Raw genomic sequence first — 10,475 nt, 5'->3', positions numbered from 1 at the left:
ACGCGTGGAGCCGCCGGGCCCTGCTGGCTGAGCCGCTCAAAAGCGTCCCCCTTGTTAAAAATGTGCTGACCTCCCCCCGCCGCCGCGCCTGTGAGGAAAGAACCTTCGCCAGCGCTGTAGAGTGACACAACGTTTTCCGTACATCCCCTTCCCGCAAAGCCGTTTTCATTCTGTTTAACATGGTGTAGGTCTTGGTAGTAGTCGAGGACTGTGCCTGATAAAGCAGAAGCTTTCTTTGGAAAAGTGGACAGAAACCAAGCAAGCAGGTTTTTGTTTTGGTGTTGGTGGTTTTTTTTTTTATTATAGGGGAAAATAAGAAAATTTCTGGTTGCTGCTGCTTAATAGAAAGTGAAGTTAGCAACTCGGAAAGCCCTCTGCTTTTCTTTTCAGAATCTTCCTTGGAGACAAAGGATGGCATATGCTAAGGGCAGGGGGAGAGCAGGGAAACAGAGTGGCTTCGATGCTGGTTCTCTAATAGAGAACCCAAGGTCAGAACAGCAAGAGCTGTCTCTTACACAACAAGGAGGCAGCTGGCATTCCAAGATGCTTGTTTTGTATTTTGAGAGTAAATATTATTAGAGATTACCTTTCTCCCTTCTTATGGGCCACACAGTACATTTTACCCTGCTCTTTCTTAAGACTCTTTCTGGGGATCCCTCCTTTTCTTAAGGCTTCGAAGCTGAAGCCAGGCTGATTGGCTTCTCAAACGCAAATATTTTACTAATTGTTCTGCTTCTGAATTTTCAAACTATGCACATTTGAACCTAACACTGAGTTAAATTATTTTTGTGGAATGTAGAGCTGTCAGTAAAGAAGCATGTACAGAAATGCATGCTTACAAAACCCTTGCCCCTTTCCAGTCTGGTACTGGTTATTTTCTGTTTTCCTTTTGCATGCCACTGACTTTTTTTTGTAAGACTTAAGAGATGCAAACTGTATTGAAAATTGGGTCTCTGTTCAGAAACTTACTGGGCCTGCTGAGCTGCATAGTTGAGAAGGAGTACACAGTACTTCTCTCACCATCTTTGGGTAAGGTTTAGTTTCTGTTTAAACTTCTAAGTGGAATACCAAATTAAATTAATCAAAACCTTTCTTGGACTCAGTAGAGTATTGCTGCTTTGATGAGAAATGGCTAGTTCATGCCTTTCTTTTTGTTAGAAAGCCTAATTCTGAGTAGAATATTTTTCTTTTTAGCATTATTCAGGGCTAGAGGAAGCTGTCTATAGGAACATCCAGGCATGCAAAGAACTTGCTCAAACCACCCGTACAGCGTATGGACCAAATGGTAAGTAAATCCTAGAATTATTGTGGTGCTTTTGAGCAAAATGTTATGTTTGAAGCCTAAACCTGCTTTGACAAAGACCGTTTGTTTCTTGTTTCACACTGGACTTGTTCTAGAACTCTAAGTACGGTCTTTGTGGTTATACAAACCAGATTTGTTTGGTTAGCTCTTAAGTTATGCACAGAGTACCTGCCTTTGCCAGGTTTTTGTACCAGTTACTGCGTCTTCTTTGCTGTCGCACTGCTATATCGAAGACCTACAAAAATTAAAGGAAAGACAGTAACTGGGTAGAGAGTCGTAATGAACGTAACCATACCACATCTGGTCAGATATACCAAAGCAAAAGGTGTTCTCCAGTATTGAATAATTAAATGCTGTACTAATGTTTCTGAAGAGAGAACCTCTTATTCAGAAATCATTGATTTATCCTTAATGTAACGCACTCCCAAGTGCTATTTCATAAAAATCTTTTAGGTTCTTAAATTGTCAATAGGGCTAATGTTTTAATGTGTAAGATACACCTAAAAGTTATGAAACAGTATCTCTGTACAAAACTATGTTTGCCTAACATATGTTTTATTAAATTTTTCCCCTGTTAGGAATGAACAAAATGGTTATCAATCACCTGGAGAAGCTTTTTGTTACAAATGATGCTGCTACTATCTTGAGAGAGCTGGAGGTAAGTTTTCTTGCTTTGGAAGTTGTCAGTTGTGAACTAGTGTTTCTGTTCATGGGGTCCTATGGCTCTGAATTTTAATGAGGAAATACATGTTACCCTGCCAGATGATTGACATGTCTTTTTCTAAATAATTTAAATTTTTCACTGGATTTGAGTAAAGTCAATGGGCTATATCCACAGTGAGGAATAGAACTCTTCTGTAAAGCAGCATTAAGTATTTGCAAAAGATGCTTAATAATTGCCTAGTTTTTTTCCCCCAAACCAGTGTAGATTTAGACAGTAGCGTTTGGAAAACTGAATGACATAGCTGTTGTGTTAGTCTCCCAGTACTGGTGGTTGCCATGTTCTTCTGTCTGCATAGAATTCGTTAATTGGATTCAAGAAGCTGAGGATACGGCGGCATCCTCCTGTGAATACAGTAGAAGTGTGGAAAGACTGACCTGTCCTAATTTTTTCTCTTACTGTCAAATTCATATTTGTATCACAGCACAAATAATATTTTATTGAATTCTATACTTACTGGTAGAAATAGTGTAATTATTAAATATTTCCTTCCTTAATGCATTGTGGTAGCATTTGGTATAAGCAGAATAACTGTGGAAGTTTCAGTTCTGTTTATACAAAAAAATCTGCAGACTACTTAACCGAATGAGTCTTGCATGTTACTTTCTGGGATAAAATGACAGCTGCTCTAGCTATATTCAAGAATACAGCATTTTTATTGCATTTCTTTGAAAGAGGGAAAGCAGTGCGATCTTTAAGCAGAAAAAACACTAGAATTAAACTCTAATTTAGACATCTACTTTACGACTTACACATATGAGTTCAGCTCGAAGATCTAAACTTCAGGCTGCTTTCCTTTTGCAGAGCTTGATTGTGAAGCCACTGCACCCTGTAAAAATAGCACAGAACCAATGTCAAGGGTGTCTAATTCATGTTGTGGGGGAATGTTCAGTTCTCTTGATTTCCCCCCCCCCCCCCATGTTTGTACTTTTGGTTATTATGGTAGTTAGCCAATTAAGATAATTTGTGCTGCTTTCTATTCCTATTTTGTGCATTCTTAGTATCTTCAGATACAATTTGAAATAAGAGAGCTTATACTGAATGAACAGAAAAACCTGTAGCTGTAGTCTAGGTGGGATGTTAGTAACCAAGACGTGTAATTTCTTTTAAAGGTCCAGCATCCTGCTGCAAAAATGCTTGTGATGGCTTCCCACATGCAAGAGCAAGAAGTAGGAGATGGAACAAACTTTGTCCTTGTTTTTGCTGGAGTTCTTCTGGAGTTAGCAGAGGACCTTCTGAGGATGGGGTTATCAGTGTCAGAGGCAAGTTATATTGTTATTACAATTCACATAGCTTGAATTCAGATTGCCATTGGTCAGTATTCTTGGGTCATAATATTGTGAATTGTCTGCTTCCTTCTGAACTAATGTTTTAGACAGAGATGTACAAAGAAGAGCAGCATATGTTTCACTGCTTGTGAGTGTTTGCTTCCCTTGTAAGCTTTTGCGTTTATTAATGTGGCCCTTTGAAAAGGAGATATAAGCGGTATGAATGCATAGTGAAGTGGTGTAGTGAATATTTATTGTTTGCTGCACAGGTGATTGAAGGGTATGAAAAGGCTTGCAAGAAAGCCCTGGAAATTCTTCCAGACTTGGTGTGCTGTTCTGCAAAGAACCTTCGAGACGTCGAAGAAGTGGCATCTTTGTTGCACACTTCAGTGATGAGCAAACAATATGGCAATGAACAATTTTTGGCAAAGCTTATTGCTCAGGCCTGTGGTAAGTTGACAAGAACAGATGTGTGCATGTGTCTAAAAAGCTGAGTAGGTTTCCTTATGATCATTACTAATGTCTTTGTGTAAGATAGAAGGTATGGTTAGTTATCAGGTTGAACTGGATGAAATGCTTTAGCCTCTGAAGTGAGTATAACCTTTCTCGTGTTGAACTCTTCATTGGCATTGTGGCTCAGAAAAGGTCTGTATTTTCTGCTACACATTTATAGAAATAGCTTTTTAAAGCAGGAACGTGTCTTCCTCTTTATCATTAGGGAGATATATTTCACTTCAGATAAGCTGTTACTGGTCTCAGCCACAGAACAATGGAAGCAAGACTGTAGTTGTGTTGGGTTTTTTTCTCCCTTTACATTTCCAAGAAAAAAGTTTCACATCTAGTTTAAGTGTTTTCTCAAAATATTGTGGATCAGCCTCACTCTTGAATGTACATGTATAAACGGATGTTTGGACTTTATTTAACTGAGCAGCCTGAATAGGTGTTGCTTTCTGGTTACTACATTGTAAAAACAAAATTGCTGTTTCTCCTGATGCAGATTATTAGCAGACTATAATTGCCTTAAATTTAGGCAGGCATCTCAAACCATTCCATTTTAGTACTTCAGAAAAACTAGGCGTTCGTAGTGGTGTTGTTCTACTTTATTCATTAAGCAACACTAATTCATTCTTTTTTTTTTTTTTTTTCTTTCTTTCCCCGCAACAGTTTCTATTCTTCCTGATTCTGGTCATTTCAACGTTGATAATATCAGAGTGTGCAAAATTGTGGTATCTTGGAAGTAACTAGCTTTACTGTATTATTAAGTTAAAAGGTTTAATGAAAGTTAATACAAATTATTTATATAATTGTATTTTTTTTATGTAATATATAATATTTATGATATAAAAAAGATCTTTGAACTTTGAAAGTGCCTTTTCTATTCGAGTCTCTGTGTTGTGGCGCACATGAGTTTTGGAAATTGGTCTTTACGTTCGTTGTTTAGTGCCCAGTAGCAGCTTTTGGAAACAAAAAACATTAACATTGAAAGTGAAGCTGTGAAAAGCCAAAATCAGAACTCAATAGTCTTGGTGACTATTAAGCAGGTATTCTTTATTGTGGCGCTGGATGCACAGGGGATCGCTCCTCCCAATGTGCGCACCTCATGGGGTTAATTGCATGGTTTATATACTAATTTTACATACATATTCATTACATTCCTCAGAAAAGGCAGAGATAGGTAAATTAATTCCTGGAAATCATTTACATATTCTCGTTCACATGCTCAGTGATTTGAGTCGGTGGTCTTCAGGGGTCATTTATTTCATCCACTCCTCTTCTTCACCTTGTCCTTTTGGTGAACTTTGGCTTTTACCCCCCCCTTATTCTGCTGTCAGAACAACACAGCTGGTTCATGCCAGCTCCCCATCCTTGAAACATTCCCCTTTACCTCTGTGTCTCATGGTTCCCATCCCTGGCTATCCTCATATCGACAAAATGCTAGACGTTTTGTCCCCTACATGCCTTCCCAGGCCAGCAACAAAGATAGGCAATTTACTACAGATATCTTCTTTTTCTCTAATGATGCACATACCACACGCTGTTAGTTTCTTATCTACAGTTTCTTACCTCATATGGTTAGTAAGTTTAACCTAAACCACAACGTTAGTACTTCAAGCTGCATCCTCCTCAAGGATGTTCTGTTTTCTCAGGGCTATTATCACATTCCAACTACAGTTGGCTTCACAAAGGTCTCTTGTTAAGCCTTTAGCATGCCTTCAAAAGTTTGTGCTAAATCAGATACATTAACTTAACTATACACAGGGATGTTGATTGCATCTTTGTTGTAGAAGCAGTTACAAGATTAGGCTAAGATGCAAACTGGTGGAAATGTAGCTGTCTGAACTTGTGTGCTTTTTGTCAGGTCTCAGTGTGGTATGCAGGATTGGAGCAAGTTTATATCTGCTATGAATTTCACCCTGTGTTTTGTCCCTGCTAATAAATACCTAACAAGTTAAGCACAGAAAGTGAATGTCACCTGGACCACCAACTAATCTTAAAATGGGAACCTGCAAGACAATGTTTGATGTTGCTGTATTGTCTTACTTCTTTGTGCTGCAATAAGAACTTAGGTTGCTACATTCAAATAAATGTAAGGACTGCTTTTCATAAAGGGTAAGCACAGCTTTATGACAACAAATGACGAAAAATACGACTTTCCCCCATTCCATTTCTTTACTTTCAGGGTGCTGGTATCTCTGCTTCCTCAGTACTGCATGGAATGGTTTTTAAAAAAGAAACTGAAGGAGATGTTACTTCTGTCAAAGATGCAAAAATAGCTGTGTATTCCTGCCCTTTTGATGGTATGATAACTGAAACTAAGGTATGTAGAAGCCCAAAATAAGTTATGTATTTATTTATTGTCATGTCCTTTTATTTTTAGACTTAACTATGAATATTCTTGACACTTGGTGATTGAGATATTTTTGTTAATATTGAGTTCATTAGTTTAAAAAGGTTTGTAGAAAACATCTGAGCCTAATTTTGCTTTGCAGGGATTTTGGGCTTGAGGAGGTGGTGTTGTCTGTGTTGGGTTATTTGAGTCAAACTACAAGCTAGAATGTCTCAACCTCAAGGTTGTCTAGAAATGCTAGAATTGCCCTTTTTTTGACTTGTTTTACCCCATTACCTGGGAAGTGTGGCAGTATTATAAAATAGGATGGCTTGGGGGTTTATGGATAGGTTGGGAGACAAAATGGTTTGTCAAAAAATTAGGCATGTATTTAACGCTGAATTGATGCCAGTCCATGTGTTTTACTAGGGCACTGTACTTATAAAGAATGCTGAAGAACTGATGAATTTCAGTAAGGGAGAAGAAAACCTAATGGATTTGCAAGTCAAAGCCATTGCTGATAGTGGTGCAAATGTAGTAGTAACAGGTGGCAAAGTGGCAGACATGGCGCTTCATTATGCCAACAAATACAACCTTATGTTAGTCAGGTAAGTGCTAGAAGAGCATAAAAACGTTTGATCTTCTGGGTTTATGAAATTTCTTGCCATATTGTCTCTTGCCTCTCAAACGAATTAGAAACAAAATATTGCAGACTGTTTGGTTTTCTAGTGGATCAAAACCTGAGCTGCAATTTGGTTGTTTCATAGCTTATGTTTCTTGACAGTGTTTCACCTCTGTACCACTGCTAATCGGGGAGTGAGTTGTGTGTATGGTACTATTATTCTGGTTTAAGTGCCTTTATAGCACGACTAAAATCAAGAATATGAAAACTTGTGGATCTAGTAAAGAGGGGATGTGGCCTCAAAGGCATGTAAGACTTCTACCATAACGGTTCCTCCTGGTCACAGTCCTCACGTGATGCTGTAGCAATGATGAGGGGCGCCTCTGTGCATCACTAATTTATTGATGGATTGAAGAACTAATTCTTAATAACTCTTCTGTCATTTTTGTGGGCCTTAAATCTTCTTATCTATAAATAAAGCATGTTTGTACATCCTTAAAATACATTCTGCAAAACATGAAGTTGAATTACTAGCAGCTGCTCTCAGATCTTGCACAAATAAGTGTCCCTTTGTTGAAAGCCATAACTTTTTTGGTGGTGTTCAAAAAGTTGGAATGCCTGGAAATGGAGCATGATACTGTAATCTCTTGCATAACAAAGGAGGATTATTATAAAGGTGTTGTAAAGATCAGTTCAAGTCTTATGTAGTAGAAGATTAAATTTGATAATTTCCATGTATTTGAATTACTTATTTTTAGATTCTTAGAAAACAGTCTTTGCCTAGCATCCCTGAAAATAGATAATTATAACTCAAAAAAACCCAGATAAGTGGATTTTATAACTTGATGCAGTAAACTTTGATAAATGCCATTAGTTTAAAAAATGCTGCTGAGTTAAGAGAATACTTACGCATATGTGTTAACATTTGTTCTGGAAACTTTTTATTAGAAAGACTGTTTTTATTTTTAAAGGTTGAACTCAAAATGGGATCTGAGAAGACTCTGCAAAACTGTTGGTGCAACAGCCCTACCCAGACTGGTATGGACTTTTCAAATGAGTAGCAGAGGGGAGAGTACTGATGAGCAGGTTCACCTCCTAACTCTTTGTTTTGCTTTCCAGACTCCCCCTACTCTAGAAGAAATGGGTCACTGCGATAGTGTCTATTTATCGGAGGTGGGGGATACGCAAGTTGTTGTATTTAAGCATGGTATGTATATTCTGTAGAACTAATGCTGCTGCTCTAGAAGTATGATGTTCATCTGTGTCTTACATCTAACAAACTTAATTCAATAATGCACATCTGTCTGAACAGAAAAGGAGGATGGTGCCATTTCCACTATACTTATTCGTGGATCTACAGACAATCTGATGGATGACATAGAGCGAGCAGTGGATGATGGTGTAAACACTTTCAAAGTACTCACAAGGGTGAGTAACCAGAACACTTCAGTTATCAAAACTGAGCTATGGGTCAGTTTGAGGCAAGACTCATGCTTGCTTTTGTGCTTGTTTGCTACAGAGGCTGTAGCAGATATTTACATTATCAGCTTAGGAACCGCCTTGAAGTGTAGAGAAGACTCTAGTATTGAGGTGTAGAGGGCTGTGCAGAAAAGATAGTGCTCAGCATGTACTGCACTCAGTTTTCCAGTAATGAGCGAGTTCTTGACGATAGACTAGTTTATATCACTTTCTAATGGCAGTCAGCTCTTTCTTGGCTGTTTCCCTAAATGTTTTGTAATGTTCCTTGGAAGCCAGGTATAGAAGAGAAGCTAGATGGCTTTGTTTGTCATGGGATCAGGAGGAGCTGACTGGTTGCAAACTAAATTTCTAATTCATTGGTGACAAGACATTTCCTCCACATACTACAGATATGCTTTATAGATGGAAGAACTCAGTTCAAGTTTTTTCTGAGCAGCTTTTGTGGACTTGATTTTTTTTTTTTTTTTTTTTTTTTTTTTTAAACACAAAAGGAAATGTTTGTATATTTACTCAGAAGGTAGCATGAAAAAAATGTGAAACTTCTATTTGATGCTGAATGCCCTGTGCATACCAAGACATGCACATTGATTTAGAGTACAGAAACAGCCATAGACTGTGTGTTTATGATTGTTGACAGGAGTGGTCCTGACTTAAAATTTATGATGTTTACTTTTCTGTTTAAAAGACTGGGAGTTCTTTTGTGAATGCTGGTTTGCCAAAGGATACACAAAATGCTTAATTTAAAAAAACAGAGCAAAACAAAAACCCCAACACCTTGTGATACTTGTTGATACGTTAAAGTCAGTGTACAGTAGATTGGTTTCCTGAATATTTCCCAACAAGTTAATGGAAAAGATGAGAAAATCTAGGAATTCTATTATTAATTAGCCAAGGGTTGAAATTTTTTTTTCTTTAAACAAACACCCACCAAAAAACCCCTGACACAAAACCCACTGCATTATTACTTTGCTTTTTACAAAAGAAGCTACTTTTCTTCAAAGACATTTGGAATGAATGAGTAAATTCTGGTGAATTTCTCTTACAATGCATGTTTGTTCTGAAGCAGCTTCTTAATAAGTCTCTGTGGGATAAAGTTCTATTGCATTCTTGATAGAGTATATAAATTCTAAAAAGTGAAGATTAATATGATGCTTTAAGCAAAACGTTGCGTTTTGGGATGGTCTGTTCGCAGGATAAACGTCTTGTTCCTGGAGGTGGTGCAACAGAGATTGAATTAGCCAAGCAGATCACATCTTATGGAGAGGTACAGCAAATGGGCTTTTTGACTTTTTTTTTATATGTATGTATACACACACACACACATGTACTTAAATATGTATATGAAATATAAAAATATATACATACATCTTTATACTGAAATATACATGTGTATTAATGCATATACATCAATGAACAACTGGGGGGAAAATGCCTCCCTGTCTTACGGTTTTTGAAATGCTGATGTAGTTTTCAACTTCACTTTAGACTTGTCCTGGGCTTGACCAGTATGCCATCAAGAAGTTCGCTGAGGCACTTGAAGCCATTCCTCGAGCACTGGCAGAAAACTCTGGAGTAAAGGCTAATGAGGTCATCTCCAAACTTTATGCTGTGCATCAGGAAGGGAACAAAAATGTTGGATTTGATATTGAGGTAAATAGTCTCTCATGGTACTTGGTGCTCTGCAGTACACGGCTATATTTAAAAGTACGTCTGTCAGTATGAAGTATGTATTGAAGCTCTGTGTTGCACAGTCCAGAAGAATAACTTCTTAGAATTGTAATACTGAAGTGGTTTTTTTTTTTCATCAGCAAGCAGTTAAATTCAGTGTAGCACAGTAGCATACCTTATGTAGGAGGTGAAGTGAGGTACTGAACTAGTGTGATGGAGGATAAGTCTTTAGTAATTACTTATTTTGTCTTCCTGCTAATGGATTAGGAATTAAGGTTTTTCTGGAGAGAGAAGATAAAATCAAGAGAGCGATAACTTGTTCTAAACCTGTAGCCTTGAAAACCCAATAACTTGCTAGGTAGAAGCCTGAGAAAGTTTTGAATGGTATTTTTCCCCCTGTTTGATAGGCTGAAGCTGCTGCTGTGAAGGATATGTTGGAAGCTGGTGTATTAGACACATACCTTGGAAAATCCTGGGGTATCAAACTAGCGACAAATGCAGCAATAACTGTGCTAAGGGTAGATCAGGTAAGTTTACAAGTAATGTAAGTGTTCTGCACACTGGAAGTCAGTGTGCAGAACACAAGT

General features: G+C 37.8%; 1 protein-coding gene across 1 annotated transcript in view; it reads left to right on the top strand.

Annotated features, from left to right (window-relative positions):
- The first annotated feature begins 49 nt into the window (after window positions 1-49).
- CCT8 (chaperonin containing TCP1 subunit 8) overlaps window positions 50-10,475 on the top strand; it is a 12,018-nt gene continuing 1,592 nt past the window's right edge. Inside the window, exons 1-14 of the mRNA XM_009640957.2 lie at window positions 50-1,029; window positions 1,195-1,285; window positions 1,882-1,961; window positions 3,137-3,286; window positions 3,562-3,742; window positions 4,457-4,518; window positions 5,973-6,110; window positions 6,549-6,727; window positions 7,713-7,779; window positions 7,861-7,948; window positions 8,054-8,169; window positions 9,413-9,484; window positions 9,706-9,870; window positions 10,296-10,415. Of these exons, the coding sequence (XP_009639252.1) occupies window positions 1,884-1,961; window positions 3,137-3,286; window positions 3,562-3,742; window positions 4,457-4,518; window positions 5,973-6,110; window positions 6,549-6,727; window positions 7,713-7,779; window positions 7,861-7,948; window positions 8,054-8,169; window positions 9,413-9,484; window positions 9,706-9,870; window positions 10,296-10,415 (1,416 nt within the window). The 5' untranslated portion in view covers window positions 50-1,029; window positions 1,195-1,285; window positions 1,882-1,883. The remainder of the gene's footprint in view (window positions 1,030-1,194; window positions 1,286-1,881; window positions 1,962-3,136; window positions 3,287-3,561; window positions 3,743-4,456; window positions 4,519-5,972; window positions 6,111-6,548; window positions 6,728-7,712; window positions 7,780-7,860; window positions 7,949-8,053; window positions 8,170-9,412; window positions 9,485-9,705; window positions 9,871-10,295; window positions 10,416-10,475) is intronic.

The sequence above is a fragment of the Egretta garzetta genome, unplaced genomic scaffold (assembly GCF_000687185.1).
Source record: "Egretta garzetta isolate BGI_Z169 unplaced genomic scaffold, ASM68718v1 scaffold45, whole genome shotgun sequence".
NCBI lineage: Eukaryota > Metazoa > Chordata > Aves > Pelecaniformes > Ardeidae > Egretta > Egretta garzetta.
The sequence above is the reverse complement of the archived record's forward strand: the minus strand, read 5'-3'. Positions and strand labels throughout refer to the sequence as shown.